Source organism: Phocoena phocoena, chromosome 13, assembly GCF_963924675.1.
Source record: "Phocoena phocoena chromosome 13, mPhoPho1.1, whole genome shotgun sequence".
Classification (NCBI taxonomy): Eukaryota; Metazoa; Chordata; class Mammalia; order Artiodactyla; family Phocoenidae; genus Phocoena; species Phocoena phocoena.
In genome coordinates, this window is record NC_089231.1 from 12,491,068 (window position 1) to 12,511,312 (window position 20,245).

General features: G+C 40.7%; 1 protein-coding gene across 1 annotated transcript; it reads right to left on the reverse strand.

The window, feature by feature from the left end:
* Window positions 1–4,905: 4,905 nt before the first annotated feature.
* Window positions 4,906–19,708, reverse strand: LOC136133096 (serpin B10). Its single transcript, XM_065890229.1, has 7 exons — window positions 19,541–19,708; window positions 17,336–17,404; window positions 16,543–16,680; window positions 14,553–14,670; window positions 10,322–10,464; window positions 7,394–7,549; window positions 4,906–5,310 (listed from the first exon to the last, which is right to left on the reverse strand). Exons 1-7 carry the CDS (start codon window positions 19,706–19,708, stop codon window positions 4,906–4,908), a joined length of 1,197 nt encoding a protein of 398 aa, XP_065746301.1.
* Between the last annotated feature and the right edge of the window lie 537 nt (window positions 19,709–20,245).

Consider the following 20,245-nt stretch of genomic DNA (forward strand, 5'->3'; position numbering starts at 1 on the left):
TCATCTTTAGTTCTTCTAGGTCCTTGTTAAATGTTTCTTGCATTTTGTGTATTCTATTTCCAAGATTTTGGATCATGTTTACTATCATTATTCTGAATTCTTTTTCAGGTAGACTGCCTATTTCCTCTTCATTTGTTAGGTCTAGTGGGTTTTTATCTTGCTCCTTCATCTGCTGTGTGTTTTTCTGTCTTCTCATTTTGCTTATCTTACTGTGTTTGGGGTCTCCTTTTTGCAGGCTGCAGGTTCGTAATTCCCATTGTTTTTGGTGTCTGTCCCCAGTGGCTAAGGTTGGTTCAGTGGGTTGTGTCGGCTTCCTGGTGGAGGGGACTAGTGCCTGTGTTCTGGTGGATGAGGCTGGATCTTGTCTTTCTGGTGGGAAGGTCCACGTGTGGTGGTGTGTTTTGGTGTGTCTGTGGACTTATTATGATTTTAGGCAGACTCTCTGCTAATGGGTGGGGTTGTTTTCCTGTCTTGCTAGTTGTTTGGCATAGGATGTCCAGCACTGTAGCTTGCTGGTCGTTGAGTGAAGCTGGGTGCTGGTGTTGATATGGAGATCTCTGGGAGATTTTCGCCGTTTGATATTATGTGGAGCTGGGAGGTCTCTTGTGGACGAGTGTCCTGAAGTTGGCTCTCCCACCTCAGAGGCACAGCACTGACTCCTGGCTGCAGCTCCAAGAGCCTTTCATCCACATGGCTCAGAATAAAAGGGAGAAAAAGTAGAAAGAAAGAATTAGTAGAAGTAGAAAGAAAGAAAGAAAGAAGGGAGGGAGGGAGGGAGGAAGGAAGGAAGGAGGGAAGGAAGGAAAAAGGAAAGAAAGAAGATAAAGTAAAATAAAGTAAGATAAAATATAATAAAGTTATTAAAATAAAAAAATAATTATTAAGAGGAAAAGAAAAAAAAAAACAACGGACGGATAGAACCCTAGGACAAATGGTGGAAGCAAAGCTATACAGACAAAATCTCACACAGAAGCATACACATACACACTCACAAAAAGAGGAAAAGGGGAAAAAATCATAAATCTTGCTCTCAAAGTCCACCTCCTTAATTTGGGATGATTCCTTGTGTATTCAGGTATTCCACAGATGCAGGTACATCAAGTTGATTGTGGAGCTTTAATCCGCTGCTTCTGAGGCTGCTGGGAGAGATTTCCTTTTCTCTTCTTTGTTCTCACAGCTCCCCGGGCTCAGCTTTGGATTTGGCCCCGCCTGTGCGTGTACGCTGGAGGGCGTCTGTTTTTCGCTCAGACAGGACGGGGTTAAAGGAGCCGCTGATTCGGGGGTTCCGGCTCACTCAGGCCGGTGGGGTGGGGGGGGAGGGAGGGGCGCGGAGTGCGGGGCGGGCCTGCGGCGGCAGAGGCCGGCATGACGTTGCACCAGCCTGAGGCGCGCCGTGCGTTCTCCCGGAGTTGTCGTCCCTGGATCCCGGGACCCTGGTAGTGGCGGGCTGCACAGGCTACCGGGAGGGGAGGTGTGGAGAGTGACTTGTGCTCGCACACAGGCTTCTTGGTGGCGGCAGCAGCAGCCTTAGCTTCCCATGCCTGTCTCTGGGGTCTGCGCTTTTAGCCGCGGCTGGCGCCCGTGTCTGGAGCTCCTTTAAGCAGCACTCTTAATCCCCTCTCCTCGCGCACGAGGAAACAAAGAGGGAAGAAAAAGTCTCTTGCCTCTTCGGCAGCTCCAGACTTTTCCCCGGACTCCCTCCCGGCTAGCCATGGCGCACTAACCCCTGCAGGCCGTGTTCACGCCGCCAACCCCAGTCCTCTCCCGGAGCTCCGACCGAAGCCCGAACCTCAGCTCCCAGCCCCGGCCGCCCCGGTGAGTGAGCAGACAAGCCTCCCGGCCTGGTGAGTGTCGGTCGGCCCCGATCCTCTCTGCGGGAATCTCTCCGCTTTTCCCTCCGCATGCCTGTTGCTGTGCTCTCCTCCGCGTTACCGAAGCTCCCCCCTCCGCCACCCGCAGTCTCCACCCGCGAAGGGGCTCCTAGTGTGTGGAAACGGCTCCTTCCCACTGGTGCAGGTCCCGTCCCTATCCTTTTGTCTCTGTTTATTCTTTTTTATTTTGCCCTACCCAGGTACGTGGGGGGTTTCTTGCCTTTTGGGAGGTCTGAGGTCTTCTGCCAGAGTTCAGTAGCTGTTCTGTAGGAGTTGTTCCACGTGTAGATGTATTTCTGGTGTATCTGTGGGGAGGAAGGTGATCTCCGCGTCTTACTCTTCCGCCATCTTCCCGGAAGCTCTCAACAGACCGTGATTATTATCTATTGTTCTAAGGTCTGTTAATCTTCTAAAAAGATAGGCTATATACATTTGCACTAAGCGAGGAAAACAAATATCATCAGCAAATACTTTAAGCCTCATTATTGAAAAAGCCTGATACGCATGTGCACACACAGGTACATGTGTCTCCAAGATGACTGCACTTTATTTTGCAATCATTCCTTGCACTGACATCCACTTTGAGTTCGTTTCTCCCACCAGTTTGTAAGCTCCATGACTCCAAGAGACTGGACACCAGAGTCTGTTTTTGTTCAGAAGTGTAGTCTTCCAGTAACAATAATTCTCACAAAGAAACAAAGAGCACCAGTAAGAGTAGCTACGTAGGTAAATATGTATAAAAGACAGCATAAGTTTATCCTTGTTAGTAACTTTTCCTTCTATGTGATTTAAAAGATAGCTGCATAAAGCAATAATTATGAAACTGTTCATGGGCTTATAATTCATAAAGGTGTATAGTTGTAGGACAATAATAACATAAAGAAAAGAAGAGGAAAAGGAGTGATACTGAAATAGAAAAAAATTTGGAGAAAATAAATAAATAAAATACAATAAATCCTTGGAAAAAAAAAAAAGTGTAGTCTTCATGCCCCAAATATCAACTGATACAGTGTAGATGGTCAGCAAACATTTTTTAAATGAATGACTGCCTGAATGCATCTTACTAACCTGCAGTTTCTAGTATCATCCTTTTTACCTCTTTTGTTTGTTTGAAAAATACTGTGTTTAATATTTTCTGATTGTCAGCCTCTGACACACAGTTACTCTGGTCTTCCTTTATCTTGGCTTGTTTTCCATGCTCCCCGTTCACTTGTCACCTACTTTTCTTATGAGTCCACATGATACATAACACTTAAGGACTTTTACTTTAGTAGCACAGACACAGGGGATTTCTTTCATTGTTACTTAATGTGAGGTATTATGGATAGAGGCAAAGTGTTTTATAATGATATGATAAATTGTCATATGTATTACAATTTCCTATCTTTGGAGCTAAAGCATAGAATCATTTTTTTTATTCTATTATACCAAACCAAGATTTGATGCAGAAAATACATTTTCTTATACTAGTTTATACACCATTCATTTTGGATCCATATCAGATCATATCGTTCACTTAGTAGATTAAAATGGAAAAAGCAGCCTAGAATGATAGACTCAATCTCTAAAATTAGAATAACAGTAGATGAGACTACCAATGAGCCATTGCGTAAGAGCATTTTTAATAGAAATTAGAAAAACACATCCAATTTTATGGAGATAAAGTTTTACTAAGGATATCTTCTTATAACTGACAATACACATTTATATAAATTGGAAATCTAGTCTTCTAGCTTATGATTTTTAAAAGCAAGGATGTTAATGTGACAACTTTCATACGTAGTAATTCTTTCCAATAAAATTTTTATTTTGGAATAATTTTAAATTCACAGGAAAGTTACAAAGATAAAACAGGGAATTCCCATATACTTCTGACACAGTTTCCTGTAATGCTAACTTCTAATATTACAGTGGAACATTTTTTTAAAACTAAGAAGCCAACGTTGGTACATTACTATTAACTAAACTCCAGATTTCATTGGATTTCACTAGTTTTTCCATTAATGTCAACATAAGTATTTTTAAAATAGCAGAAAAGGGGGATTTAATTTTACAGTGGTAATTTATGAGCCATCAGAGTAATAGTCTTGAGAAAATTCTTGTTTGTCAATATATCACCTCTGTAAAGATTTTTTTCTTCACTAAATGATGCATGTGAAAATAAGTGACAATGAAAATAGTGACCAGGTAGTTCAAGCATTTTAAGGCATTCAATTGAATAACCAAATTTCTGAAATGTAAATAAAAGTCACATTAAGATAAAATGTGTTAAACCTAAATGTCCATAGACAGATGAATGGATAAAGAAGATGTGGCATATGTATACAATGGGATATTGCTCAGCCATAAAAAGGAACAAAATTGAATTATTTGTAATGAGGTGGATGGACCTAGTATCTGTCATACAGAGTGAAGTAAGTCGGAAAGAGAAAAATACCGTATGCTAACACATATATATGGAATCTAAAAGACGTACTGATGAACCTAGTGGCAGGGCAGGAATAAAGACGCAAACGTAGAAAACGGACTTGAGGACACAGGCGGGGAAAGGGAAGCTGGGACGAAGTGAGGGAGTAGCATTTACATACATACACTACCAAATGTAAAATGGATAGCTAGTGGGAAGCAGCCGCATAGCACAGGGAGCTCAGCTCAATGCTTTGTGACAACCTAGAGGGGTGGGAGGAAGATGCAAGAGGGAGGGGATATGGGGTTATATGTATACATATAGCTGATTCACTTTGTTATACAGCAGAAACTAACACAACACTGTAAAGCATTAATACTCCAATAAAGATGTAAAAAATAATAAAACTGAATGTCAGCAAAAAAAAAAAGTTAAATTTGCCATTCTCTCTAGCTATATAGGCATGATAGGATAACTAGAATATATTATTTCAAGATAATTTTGCTAATGTTTATATGTTAAAAAGAGCCAGGCTATAAACTGGTTTTTATTATAATTGTGTTTTTCCATCATATGTGTATTTTTCACACTGTAAGATGCTCTTGTTTGATGAGAGAGATGCAGGGTTTAAGGGGAGCAGAATCTCCCGTAAAATAGAATGCTATTGGTTTTGTTGTGCCTGATGAAGAAGAGGAATGGGTGGTCTGCATTGAATTCAACGGAGGGGAGTTTAATTCGAAAACTCACCTCACTCCCAGTACCAGCTGCGGCCTCTGTACCTTGTTCATTTATTTCCACAAAAGACTTATGGAAAACATTGGACAGAAATAGGTTTCTCTCCATAGACATTCCTGAGAAATCTGCTTTGCTCTGGCTAAAGGCATCGCTCATCCCCATACTGCTCAGGGTTGACTTGAGATCATAAGTCTCTTCCAGCTTGAACTTGGGAAGATGCAGCTGCACGTCACACAACTCCATCATGTCTGCGCTGGTCCACTCACTCAGCTTCTCATAGGTGATGGCTTTTTCCAGCTAGTTTGGAGCCAAGGAAGAAAGGGTCAGTAATTTCAGAGTGGAGTGAGAACTATTCGTTGAGTGAGACCTTTAGATATTATATAAATGAATTATAGTCACTCCTATTACCAAAGGTAACAAAACACACACATTTGGAAATTCTTTGTTTATAATGAGATCCTCCACACATCCTTGACATAATCATTTTGCAGATTAATAGTTCTCAGGTTATAGGTTTTCTAGATTAGACCTTGATACGAAATGGAAGTACTTCTATGATAATATGCAAGACATCAACTACACATGCAAATACATCAATATAAATATACACTTAGGTGTTGTCAACACAAAAGCATATACTCTAGGACATGTTGTATGCCAGGGCACAAAAAAAACTTTAGTTTTATTAACATAGTAGACAATTCCTTGAAAACAAAATCTGAGGTAAAATGTCTATATAATCACGCCAATATGAAACTAGTAACTATAAACTACGAAAAAATAAGGAAAGAAAAACAAAGAAAGGAAAATCCTCCAATCTTAAGAGTAATGACTTTTTTTTTTTTCTTAATCTTTTGGCCACGCTGCTTGGCATGTGGGATCTTAGCTCCCCGATCAGGGATCAAACCCACGCTCTCTGCACTGGAAGCGCAGAGTCTTAACCACTGGACCACCAGGGAAGTCCCAAGAGTAATGATATTTTAAATAGTGGTTTTGAGGGTGCTTTTTCTCTTCTTTATATTTAAAAATTTTTAAACAATAAATATATATTATATACACATATGCGTACATATATATGATAAACAGTTTGGTTTTTTAAATAACATGTCTGTTTCAAAGCACATGCTTTTGCTACTTTAAGAATTTTCTAGATCCAAGTATTGCTCTCAGTGACATATTTGTAAATTATGTGCAGTAAGGGACAATATCTTCAGGTCAGGAACCTGCACTTCTAAAAAGAAAGGCTTATCTTTCAAGGGTGTAACTCTAATGGTTTAGTATTCACACTTGGTCTTATTTCTACTATCCTCTCCAGTTTCACAAATCTTATGACACTATTTAGAAATCTTTCTACACACTAGTAGGGTGGTGGAAACCTAAAGAATCTGGCACACAAGAAATTAGGCGCAGTGTAAAGAACGACAGAACACTTGTTGCATGAGAAACTAGTGTTCAGTTTAGACATGCAAATTGCTCAGAAATGTGGTCAGACCAAAGTCAGGCTTAAGAGAAGTTTAACAGATGAACAACTTAAATAATACTTGAAGATGCACTGATACAGACTATATCTCCTGAAGAGTGTTAACTTGATAAAAAATGTTTTTTAAAAATGTTTTAGGGGCTTCCCTGGTGGCGCAGTGGTTGAGAGTCCGCCTGCCGATGCAGGGGATGCGGATTCGTGCCCTGGTCCGGGAAAATCCCACATGCCCCGGAGCGGCTGGGCCCGTGAGCCATGGCCGCTGAGCCTGCGCGTCCGGAGCCTGTGCTCCGCAGCGGGAGAGGCCACAACAGTGAGAGGCCCGCGTACCGCAAAAAAAAAAAAAAAAGTAATCCATTTAATGTTTTTAAACATATGTCTAAGGCTAGATTAATGCAAGTGATTAAAAAATTAATTAGGTAAGTCCTATCGGAAGGAGAAGAAAGACCTATATTGACTGAAAGGTTGATATGATCAATCCACACAGCTTTGTGACTGACAATAAATATCTCTATCTGTTGTTTGTGTGGTTGTTTGTGTGACTCCCCTATGCTAAAGATGTCTATAGATTACCTAACCTTCCTGAAGGATAGTAATATCAACCTGACAAAGTTTTGTAAAGCTTAAATGATGTAAAAATACAGTACCTAGGGCTCGAGGTACGTTGATTGCCTTCCTCTGCAGAAATTAAAGAACTGGGAGATCATGTCTTTATGTTTTTCCCCGGAGGGATAAACACTAGAACCCTCTTCGTGTCAGACAGACTGATGTCTTTTTTTAAAGTTTTTCTCCATACAAATAAATGTATATGCACAACAGACACAGACTCACAGATCTAGGAAATAAACTTGTTACCAAAGGGGAGAGGAAAGACGGTAGGGATGCACAGGCTGACCCCTTTACCTGATCCAGCCCACCGATGTCTTCCGGCAGTAGTATGAGTAGGCTGAGGTCACGGTTCTCATAGAAGAGCTGAAGGCCTATGGCTTGTGGCTTTTCTATGTAAAATACTTGAAGTTTTTCTTTCATGGACATCATTTGCACGGGTTTGCTTGTAGTCTGTAGAATACATGTAGCAAAGTCACTGGGGAGGTGTTCCACCAAATCCTTAATTCTTTAGCATCATTGGTTCCCAGTAGTCTGGGACACTGGCAAAGCTAGTGATCCTCTGCTAAATGCGGAATAAAATTATTCAAACCTTGTTTTCTGGAAATCTGTGTTCTACTGGATAACATCATCAGTAAATGTGGGAGTTTCTTCCTCTGACACTGTTACGGCATCCTCTATAAATCATGGCAAGCTGGATTCTACCAAACACTTAAAAGAGTCTTGTGCAAACTATGTAAATGCCAATGATTCCGAAACTGAGTAAGGTGCATTTCACACACACACATTTGTGGTTTTTGTTTTTGTGTGAGGGTATTTTAGTATCATAAAACTGAAATTCACTAAGAGAATGAAAAGACAAGCAGTAAACTAGGAGATAAGAGTTTCAAAACACATAATTGATAAAGGACTGGTATCCAAAATTTGAAAAGACCTCTTAAAACTCAACAGTTATAAGGCAAAGAACCCAATTTTAAAAACAGGCGAAAGATCTGAACTGATACCTCACCAAAGGCAGACCTACAGCATATGAAAAGATGTTCAATCTTATGTCCTTAGGGACTTGCAAATTAAAACAGTGAAGATACCACTACTACAGATCTAATAGAATGGCTAAAAGTTCAAAACACTGATAACATAAACTTCTAGCGAGGGTGGAACTGACATTCTCAGCCAGTGAGAATGCAAAATGGAAGCCATATTGGATGACAGTACGGTGGTTTCTTACAAAGCTAAATACAGTCTTACCATGTGATCCAGCAACTGTGCTCCTGGGTAATTACCAAAATGAGTTAAAAACGTGTCCACACAAAATCTTGCATGCAAATGTTTATAACAGCTTTAATCATAATTGCTAAAAACTGGAAGCAACCGAAATGCCCGTCAGTATGGTGAATGGATAAACAAACTGCTACATCCATACAATGGAATAGTATTCTGCAACAAAGTGAAATGATCTATCAAGCCATAAAAAAGGCATGGAGGAGCTTTAAATACGTATCGCTAAGTGGAAGAAGACGGTCTGAAAAGGCTACATATTATGCAATTCTGTTTCTACGGCATTCTGAAAAAGGCAAAACTATAAAGACCGTAAAAAGATCAGTGGTTGCCAGAGATTTAGAGGGAGGGATGAATGTTTGGAGCACAGGGCATTTTTAGGACAATGAAAGTATTCTGTATGATACTGTAATGGTAGATACATGACATTATGAATTTTTAGTAAAGCCAATGGTGAAACAAAAGCAAAACCCTGCAATTCAGACATTGTAGACATATGTTATTTATCCACTCTATGTGGAGCTAAATGTCCATCACAAAATCCTACTGTTCTGCTAAGGTAGTGGCCATGTGACCAGGGCTGTTCATTCAGGATACTCTGTGATACAGTGATTGTCTCAAGGATAAGTGTATGAATGGCACCAACCGGAGTCCTCTTTGGGAGCATTCTGTTAGAGCTAGCAGCCAAGACTTTGTCTATGTAGTAGGGTTGTGAAGCTAGAATATGGGGCTGTCATAGTCCCTGGTCATATGGATAAATTCCATCTTTAGTATTAGAGAATGAAGGCAAAAAGGAGGGGTCAGGGGTGGGGCAGAGAAAATGGATTATGTTTGAGATTCAAAGATCCCACTCCCAGACTTCCCAGTTCCTCTTAGTTTCATAAGCTAATGCTAACACAATGCCCATTTTACTGGAGCTAGTTTGGAATGCTTTTCTATCACTTGCATCTGAAAATTCCTGGTGAATATATTAAGGCAAGTAACTATCCAGCACATTTCTAGTTAGCCCATTGCATTATATGTTCAGTTCCTTCCCCATCTTTACCCCACCAATTATCTGAAAACCGCCTATTGCACACAACCATATGGTTACAGCAGTAGGTCCTCAGCAGCACTGTTTATGTGAGGTGATCCACCCCAGGACCAAAATATGTTAACAATCTTTGGCCAATCGGTTCCTTTCCTAGGAATTTGGAATGAGACCTATCAGACTGGTCTGTAGAATAGAGGAGATGTGGGTAGCCATGTTCTGCCTTTGTGGACCGGGCCGCAGAGGAAGTTAGACTTCAGGCTGAGAGAAGAATAATGGGAGAAACAGAGTTGGAAAGATAGAGAACGAATCCTGACAACATTTGAATCCTTGTTTCCACTCAAGTCCCAAGACCCAGCCACATCCAGCCCTTAGGTGTATCTGTCAGCTTCCATTAGTCTCCCTTGTTGCTGAAGTCATCAAAAACAAGTGTGCTGTGTCCTAACACAGAAGGAAACGTTAACGAAAGAAATAAGATTTTAAATTTTTATTTCTTTTTCTTATGGAAGGGTAAGAGTTTGGTACACGGTGGTACTGCCTTAATAGAACAAGAATAGAACTAGTAAGCGAAGAGTTTGGGGTTATGGTCCTGGAAGCCTTCAACTTAAGCATGGCTCTAGTCATTTAACCATGCTACATTTCTAACCTGAGAAATAAATGTAATAACTACCTTACCTACTCTACCATAGTTGCAGCAAGGACTGAGTAATAAAATATGTGAATAGTCTATTTTCAGAGAAAAAATAATGAAAGGGGAATTTCCAGGTAGGATGGAACTGGGGTTTTTAGCACAGTCATCCCTGCCCTAGTAAGAGCCATAGTTTACAGGGGCATATAGTCAGAGAGAATAAATTTAAAATAGAATTCCCTTTGCAATGCCATGTAAAAATTCATACTGGTTATTAACAGGTTCCTACCTTGTTTATTCTGAAAGGCTTTTCTGTGGTATTTTGGACCAAGAATTGATGTTCCCAGATTCTTTTAAAGTAAAGGGCATTTACCAGAACCATTCTGGTTGCAGAATCCACAGCATTATCAGGTAGGAGATTCAGGATTTTTCCTAAAAGAGCAAAAGGACAGATTTCAAATGATGTAGTTACATCCCGGTGAAACGCCATACATAAAAATGATGATTATGAAATACCGTTAAATGATAACATCTTGTATCCACCAATGATCCAAGCCAGGAAGTTAGTATTAATAGAATATTATTAACAGATTCTATTTAAATTTCATCTGTTTTTCCAATAAAGTCCTTTTTTTCCTGGACCAGAAATCAGTCCAAGAGCTCAAGTTGCATTTAGTTGTCATTTCCTTTTAGTCCCCTTTAGTCTTTTTCTTTCATTCCTCATTCATTCTTTGTCTTACATGTTCCTCATTCATTCTTCGTCTTTCATGACCTTGATACTTTTGAAAAATATTTGTAGAATGCTCAATTCTCAGTTCAAGTTTGTCTGATGCTTCCTCAAGATAATATTTAGTTTATAAATTTTTGTGAGAATATTACTTTTGTGGGCTGAATTGTGTCATCCAGAAAGATATGTTAAATCCTAACCTCCGGTCCCTGTGAATGTGATCTTATTTTGAAACAGAGTCTTTGCAGATGCAGTCAAGTTCAAATGAAGTCATACTGGATTAGGGTGGGCTCTAATTCAATGACTGGTATTCTTATAAGGGGAGAGAAATTCGGACACAGACACACAGAGTGTGAAAACATGGAGACATAGGAGAGACAAAGAAGAAAGTTATGTATCAACAGAGGCAGAGATTGGAGAGATGTGTCTACAAGCCAAGGATTGCCAATGACCATCAGCAACTAGGAGACAGGCGTGGAGCGGTTTCTTCCCTGAAGCTTTCCAAGGGAGCAAGGCCCTGCTAACACCTTAACTTCAGACTTGCAGCTTCCAGAACTATGAGAGAATATATTTCTATTGGTTTAAACCACACAGTTGGTGGTAATTTGTTATGGCAGCCCTAGGATTTATGGCATATTTCTGTCATCACAGGAAGATCCGGACAGCTCTGTAATCTAGAGCAGCAGTCTCCAAAGTTTTTGGCACCAAGGACCGGTTTTGTGGAAGACAATTTTTCCACGGACCAGGGCTGGGAGTCAGGGTGTGGGGATGGCTCAGGCGGTGATGCGAGCGACGGGGAGCGACGGGCAGTGGCAGATGAAGCTTTGCTCACCTGCCCGCCACTCACCTCTTGCTGTGCGTGCCGGTTCCTAACAGGCCCAGGCCCGGGGGTTGGGGACCCCTGATCTAGAGAGATGGATCCTGTCATGCTCCTCGAGTGTGTCAGCCTGTGCGGGGGAAGCACGGCAAGGATCCTTATGCAAACCGAGCTTACGCCGTGTCAGACAATAACTCTCCACTCAGCTCAGAAAGGCTTTGCTGGGGCGAAAGATAGCAGATGAGTTGCTCCCCGCCTTCCTGTCTGTAGGGTCCCCACCTGTCTTCCAGAGAACAGAGTGGGCACTAGGTAGGAATTTGAGAGCTGAGATTTAGTTCATCTCCAGCACTATTTTTTTTTTTTTTTTTTGCGGTATGCAGGCCTCTCCCTGTTGTGGCCTCTCCCGTTGCAGAACACAGGCTCTGGACGCGCAGGCTCAGCGGCCATGGCTCACGGGCCTAGCCGCTCCGCGGCATGTGGGATCTTCCCGGACCGGGGCACGAACCCGCGTCCCCTGCATCGGCAGGTGGACTCTCAACCACTGCGCCAGCAGGGAAGCCCTCCAGCACTATTCTTGCCCCTACTTCTACTACATTGAGTTTGTGTTGTATATTACAATGTGCTTTTGCTTATAGAATCACATTTGGTCCTCATGTGAACTGGAACAGTGCAAGTAATCCCTTTCTGTAAATGCTAGCTAATCTGTAGTTCTCAAAACAGACTTACTTTTAGATGAATCCAAATCAGGCATAAGTTAAGGATAATGGTCACTCTTGCCTCACCATGGCTTCTGAGTCACTAGTCCAGTGAAAAAGGAACTGAGAATTTAGGGCTGCCAACTTCCTCAGTTCACTTCAATAAACATTGCTCTGAATAGCTACCCTGAGCAGGGCTGTTATCTGTTAGTGATTCAAAGCAGAAACTCAAATAAGATAGTATTACTGCCCTTGGTGTTCTTGAGTTTAGTGGGGGAGGCAGGGACTTCAACAGTTAATTTCAATAACAACGTGGTAAGTGTCAAGGTAAAGGTTCCCACAGGGGGCTTTTGGAGCAACCAAGAAGGCTCTGAGCTCAGCCTGGGAGCCAGGGGAGGACATTATGCCTGAGGGAACTCCTGAGATGTTATCCAGTGGCCATGAAGGGGCTAGGAGTGGCAGGGGAGGGGACCGTGTTTTGAACTGAAGGGACACATGAGCAAATGCATGGGGTCGTGAGGTAGCACAGGGACTTCCAGGGACTCTGTGCCACTTAGAATTCCTGAGTATCAACTTTGAGTCAGAGAATGACAAGAGTTGAAGTGGAGAGACAGACAAGACTTCACGGTCCTGTTGGACCTTCTATGTCAGTTTAGGCAGCTTGAATTCATCCTGTAGGATGTGGGGCACCATGATGGATTTTGAGTACGTGGCCCACTTGGTCGAATTCACATTTTAGGGAGGTCGTTCTGATGGCTGAATGGAGGTTGCATTTGAGGGGAGCAAGATGAGAAACAGATTATTGCATTAACACAGATAAATGATGACAAAGCCGAGAGCAGAGAAGGAAGAGATTGGAAAGGAAAGATGAACTCAGAAACACGCAGGAGGAGGCAAAGGAAAAGGGAGAATTTAGAGTATCTCTCGGACTTCTGATCTGGGCAAGTGTGTGGTAGCCACCCATCCGCCGGGATGGAGAATGAGTGCACGGAGAGGACAAGGTGTGGATAAGCTGTTCTGAATATGACTTCAGTATGTCGAGTTTGAAGTATGTGGGACCCTCTGCAAGCATATCTGGCAGGAATATACAAATGAACTCTCAAGTTTGGGGGGAGGGGGATTATCTAAACATTCCATGTTAGTTGCTGCAAAGCAAAGGCTTGATCATTAATATTCATTAGCGATTACACCTTTGGTATTTCTTTGTGAGATATAATGGACCATCAACAGACATATCGATTGAAAAGGAAGCGTGGAATATTGAAATGACTTCAGACTTCAGAGCTAAACTGACTCAGATTTCAGTCCTATTTCTGAAGCTTTAAACTATCTGATCTTGGTAACAGTTTCTCTAAAGCCTCAGCTTCCTCATTTCTAAAATAAGGATCATACTGAAAAACTGCTAAATCGCCTATGAGAATCCCTCTACTATTCCCTTTTTAGAAATAGAACGCTTAACTTTTAGGTAGCATGTGGCTACCCAGCTAAAAACTACATTTTAAAGACCTTTATTACAAACTAGGACAGGTTGGTCACCAGAGCATAAAACGGGCCATGTATCCAAATTTGGGATATGAGTGGAACTGGTGTGTGAAAGTTTCAGGGCATCCGCTTAAAAGCAAAGAGGCTTTATTTTCCCTATTTCCTGCTGACTGTAAAACTGACAAATGTAAGAATCACCTTAGACAAATATAAAAGCCATGTCTCGAGGATGGCAGAGCTAACCCACTAGTCCGGGTCTCTGGATGCCTTCATGGAACAGAATGCCTATCTACCTTGTGACTGTTAGGTCAGAGATAAACTTCTATCTTATTAAGATATTGTATTTTGGGTCTCTTTGTTACAAGAGCTCAGCCCATACTCTAAGCTAATATATGACCTATTTTGAAAATCACTTAAGGTTATGTAGTACATTTACTGCCACATTTTCATTGTTCATCAGCAGCTATTTTTCTTAAGAAACCACAAGTGCAGCAGTATTCCAAAATTCCTGTTTTGCATTTTTCTGCCTTTTATCCCTGGAGTCCTCCTTGGAATTAGTGGAATCTGATCATTTTCTTGTCTACTTGGTAAAATGGTTGTCTTATCTGTTTTAGATAAGACTTATTGCAAAAGCTATAAATCAAAAATTATGGGCATGAATAAAACAAATGTTTTGAATATTTAGAATGTGTCCACAGTTCTATTTAAGAAACGCCTATACTTATACATAACACAAATTCAAAATAATAAAGCAATACTTGGAGAAAGCGCACTGCTGAGTACCTTGGAGAAGGCTTACCTTCAGTCTGGCTTTCAACCCAAGAGTTGATCTCCTTTCTGATTTGGTCAGAAGCTTCCATAAAGTTCACAGACTGTGGCTCTGAGCCAAAGTATGTTTTCATGTCTTGTAAATATTTCTGGAAGATATAGGTAAAATCTCCTTTTGTAGAATTTTTCCAGAATCAATAAACAAGTCTATTTAGATTATCCAAAAAAAGAAAAAAAAAAAAAAACCCCAGCTAGATGGACAATTGCAAACTGCCACCCCACTGCTCCCCTCAATCTTTCCACACTCCAGCTTTGGTTAGAAACTAAACACCGCCCTGTGTAAACTTAGCTAGGCACGGACTAGCCATGCAGAGCGGCAGGTATGGAAGGAAGGCCCGTCTCCCACAGCTCTGGAGCCTCCACATCTTCATCTGTTTTTATTCGTCCTTGGGAAATGGGGCTGGGATGAAAAGGAGGACCATTCTAGGAATCCCAGGAGCGACTCCAGCCAAGGAGTACTGGGCTTTCTGTGGTAGAGATGGAGCCAGATTAAGAACCCTGGGTCTGGCAGCTGCCGTCTATGGACTCTAAACACCCAAGAGCCTGGGGAGGGCTTCTGAGGGAAACTATGGGCTGCCATGGAAACCGATTTCCAAGACCGGTCAAAGGTTTCGTCAGGTATTCTAAGGGAAAAAGCAGGCTTCTTCCTTCGGGCTGTTGATGCTACCCTCAGTGGCCATCATCCTAAGTGGGCTGTAACCAAGGTTGCTGCTTAGAAGGGCACCTGCCTTGAAACATAATTTATTCCCCGGGACAGCTGTGGCTTTCCTTCAGTTTATGACTTTCTGGAGGAATTGTGTGCAGTGAAAAAGTGTGGAGTTAATTCAGCTTCCAGGCAGTGGTTTGGAGATCATGAAGTCTACGTTCTGTACAATTTATAATCCCGTAAAAAGAAAACGTAAACGTTCTCGAGGTACCTATTCCTTGTCTTGACTCATGGGTTCTGGTCAACCTCTCTGTGCACAGCTAGGGCTTGTGGATATTTTAGAAGAGTATCATTTTGTATCTCTGCGTGCTTCTTTTTACCAAGTGCCCACCCAGCTCAATCATCTCTCCTGCTAATGAATCAAACCTGAGTGCATGAGACTACCAGTAATAAAAATGCCTTTAAGACTTCACTTGGCTGCTTTTTTGCCTTTAGTAATAGCAAAGCCCAAGTTCTGAGCTCCCCGGAATTCACTGGGTACGGGCAGGGATAACACTGCTTGACATCACAAGATAGCTTGACTTTTCCTGTTGCTGTCCCTCTCCCTATTCAATTTCCTTACTCCTTACCCACTGGGCGCCTGGGTCCTCTGGCTTTCTTCTGAAGTGTGCCAAAGGATGTGATGGACAAACATGAAAGAAGTAAATGCTTGGCTTGGTTTGGAGTTGACTCCTCTGAGGAGCCCTTGCATCTGAACTGAAGATGAACTCATGGTCTGCACTGTGGGTGTCTCAGCCATCAGAGCAGAAGAGAAGTTGATTCAATTCCATGCTAAGAATCTTTCTTAAAGTGTCTGAAGTCAAGATGTGAAGTGACTTAGCTGATCGCAAAGTCAACTTTGCTCTTGAGGACACAGTCTCCTGCCACACTCCTATGACCACACCACCCTCTGCTCCTTCAGACTCACCATATTGAGTTATTCTATATCTTTTGCTCTGTTTCCCATGAAACAAATGTTGGCCCAGGGATTATATAAACCACATTTCTACGAGTCTTCATGGGTTGTTCCTGGGGTGTACCCCTTTATTCTGGGCATAAAGATCTGATCACCAGATTTGGTTTGAAATATGTTATTGGTTTCCTTTACAACTTGACACATTGGTCAGACTAAATGATTGTTTATCAGAAATGCTGACCACATACTCCATATACATTAAGATTGTCCCTGGGATCCCTGGAGAAAAGTACAAAGAGTTTATTGATTGATCTCATGTGACTCTCCCCCATCAGCTTGAAAGAAGATGTTTGCACTTACATTGTGAAATGGATACGTTTTCTCCCCATAGATCCTGTTGGCTGTTTTAAGTATGCAAGCATTGCTGGGATTGTTGATTTCTGAGATAAGTGTCTGGAAATTAGAACGTATTTCTTCAGCCTTGCCTACATCGAATTCCTTTAAAAGAAAGTAAATTGGTTAAATAAAAATGTTGAACAAGAACTAAGTGTATAAGAACAACTTATAGTAAATGAAATGATTTAAAGTTTACGAACAAAGGCTGAAATCGATTGTGTGGTAGATAAAAAAAATGTTCTCTTTAGTATTATTAGTGCAGGAATGTAATGGCTGTTGGGACATCATTTTCTTCACACTTAGTTTGCAGAAGTAAGAACAATGTTGAAAGTAGAGTAGTTTTGAAGGGGAGGGAAAGGAAGAGATAAGGGAAAAGAATATTACCCTTCCAAAAAGTGTAGACATTCTGCACTCTAAAAAATTTCCCAGGCTTCCCTGGTGGCGCAGTGGTTGAGAGTCCGCCTGCCGATGCAGGGGATGTGGGTTCGTGCCCCGGTCCGGGAAGATCCCACATGCCGCGGAGCGGCTGGGCCCGTGAGCCATGACCACTGAGCCTGTGCATCCAGAGCCTGTGCTCCACAACGGGAGAGGCCACAACAGTGAAAGGCCCGCGTACCACACACAAAAAAAAAATTCCCATAATTTTAACATATATTTTAAAGAAAAGTTACCTATTAAAGGTTGCTTAATTTAGCCACTAACGTGCTAAAGTGCTCTCTCCTTAATTATCAAATGGATATTGAAATATAAGACATACCATTTCCCTTTTCTTTTCAAAACTGTCAGGACAAGGTTTGCTGTCCTGGTCTCTGCTAAACTGAAGAACCTGTAATTTCAATAAAAAGGCAATATGTGAATGCACTTTGCAGAGATGTAATCATATGAAATACACATCAGCAACTACAAGCCATTTGTTCCTATAGATACAAAACATATAATTAATGAACCAAGGGAGCGCTGATTTGACTTAAATGGTGTGTTACCTGACCTAATAAGAGTAAGTCAAGAGCTGCTTTTAAATAAATTTTTAAGTTGAATTTAAATTGCTAGTCTCTTTATTTTAATACTTTTTATGGGACGTTGAGGATAATGTTGGGAATAGCCTTAGAGGTAAAATTCTCATGTTTTCCGAGTTTCATTTTTATCTATGATTGGTTTGAAAAGAAGCCTAGGTATTCAACTGAGACCATCACTTAGATAATTTAAGCAAATGCCACCATTGCCCCAGTTATCTGGAAAATTCAGGAATTTTAGTTGCTTTTTCTACTTAAGCGCTTCAGTTTTCACTGCCTACCACCATCTGACATATGGAGATAGAGTCTTTGTCTTCACCCCAGCAATTCATGTGACAGGTCACAGGAAGGATGTGGACATTGTTTCCCCTGAGAAAACAAAGTGATAATTCCATCTCCTGCATGCATCCTGGACCCAGCTTACAGAAAGGAATAAAGTCTACTTTACCAAAGTTTGTGCTGACACATGGCGACAGACAGGAACCACTTGCCATAGGGAAAAAAAGGGGGAGGCGCCTAAGAAACTCATTAGTCTCAATTGCAAACCGAAGCTGTTAATATTTCAGTGACATTGAAATAAAACAAGGGTAAGCAACACCCAGCAATATATTTATATGGAGTGGAAGCAAATTGACATTGATCTAAGATTAAGTCTATCACATTCATAGTTAAACCTTTTAATAATGAGTCAATTATTAACTAGCTGTGAACCAGGATTTTTCTGTGAACCAAGATTTTGTTGTTGCTATTTTTAAACCACACAATAGCTTGTAAATTATGAGCATAAGGGGGATATCCTAGACCCAAACTGACAGAATATGTATTCTGCCTGTCTCATTCAGAAGTGCTGGCTGTGCCCATTTCCATACTTGTCACAGAGGCCAGCTTCTTGGTGGAAATTTTGTCACTTGGCCTTTCAATCGTTGTATGATTTAGAGCTGAATTTACTCTCTTCTATTTTTATTTTTACTTAAAACACATATTTATATGTTTACACAAGCATAGATACAGATACACATATATATGGCTATTTGATATGTTTTGCTATGTAAGGCTACACACGTACACATACACTCGCTATGATTTGAGGATGCTTACATCAAATTGATAATTGCTTATACAGTAATCCTGTTTTGCTATTTTAATGCCCTTAATGGGCTCTTTGGATTCATCTAGACAACCAGGGACCAAACAAAGTAACAACCAAACAAAGCATGAGGAACAGGATTCACTTGGTTTTTCTATTTTTTTCTTCAAGAAAATCCTTCTGAGATTAGAAAGATGATGACTAATTCTATTATTTAAAGTATGAGCCATTACTTTCTTGAAATATTTTAGTAATCAAAATAAAATTGTTTTTGGTGTTGAACCAAACTCGATAACCTCTCCATGTACCATTTTGTATCTCTGTGTGCTTCTTTTTACCAAGTGCCCACCCAGCTCAATCATCTCTCCTACTTATGAATCAAACCTGAGTGCATGAGACTACCAGTAATAAAAATGTCTTTAAGACTTCACTTGGCTGCTTTTTTGCCTTTAGTAATGGCAAAGCCCAAGTTCTGAGCTCCCCGGAATTCACTGGGTATGGGCAGGGAAAACACTGCTTGAAATCACAAGATAGCTTGACTTTTCCTGTTGCTATTCCTCTCCCTATTCAATTTCCTTACTCCTTACCCACTGGGCACCTGGGTAAGGGAACATCATCTCTCCATTTGATTTTGCCAAAAAACACCGGTTCTTAAACGGTATTCCTAGAAAGAGTTTTCAAATTGATTCACTTTCTCAGATTTCTTTTTATAGTCTAGAAAATTTATTTAAAGTGTGTCTTTTATTTTGGAGGACGTGGTTGTAAAACGTGGGCTATTTGGATTTCAGGAGAGGAGTGAACAAAAGACAAGAAAAGCATTTCATTTTAAGGCAACAGAGGATGGTTGACCTTTCTCACTCACCCGGGACATTTGGGCTGCCGTGGTGCCTTTGGTGCCCAAATACACCATGGCCAAGGAGGTTGAGATGCCCCAGGGAGAAAAAAAGATATTTTTACCCTCAGCAGATTCAGCTAGCTTTTTGCTAAGCTCCAGAGCAAATTGGTTGACAGATTTTGCTAGAGAGTCCATTGGGAAAATCTAAGAAAAATAAAGTAAAGTTAGAGAACATGTTAATAATCCTTTCCATTTATTTAACTTTTGTAAATGGATTTGTTGGCTTACATAATTATCTTTTTTAATTACCCTTCATTGAAATGACAAAAGAATGTATTATCCAATCTGATTATATATATATATATATATCTGGTTTTATATATATATATATATATAATATGTATATATACACTCATAAGAGCTGAATAAACTTTAGAAAAATTCCACTCCAACATTATTTTAAATATTTTAAAAATGAAGTCCAGAGAGTTTAAGAGAATTGGCTCAAATTTCAGAGTTAGTTCACATGAGAGAACAATTGGATTCTGGTCAGTTAGCGGCTCCCTGTTGAAAATGCCAGGATATAAATGGCAGAGGAATCAGCCCAGTGCCTCTTACCAACACACCACATGCCTACTGACTTTACCCAGTAAATGAGGAATAATTATACCCCTTTTCAACTTTGTACTTTTTCTCACTTATCTTTCATCCATATTTTTATACTTTTAACCT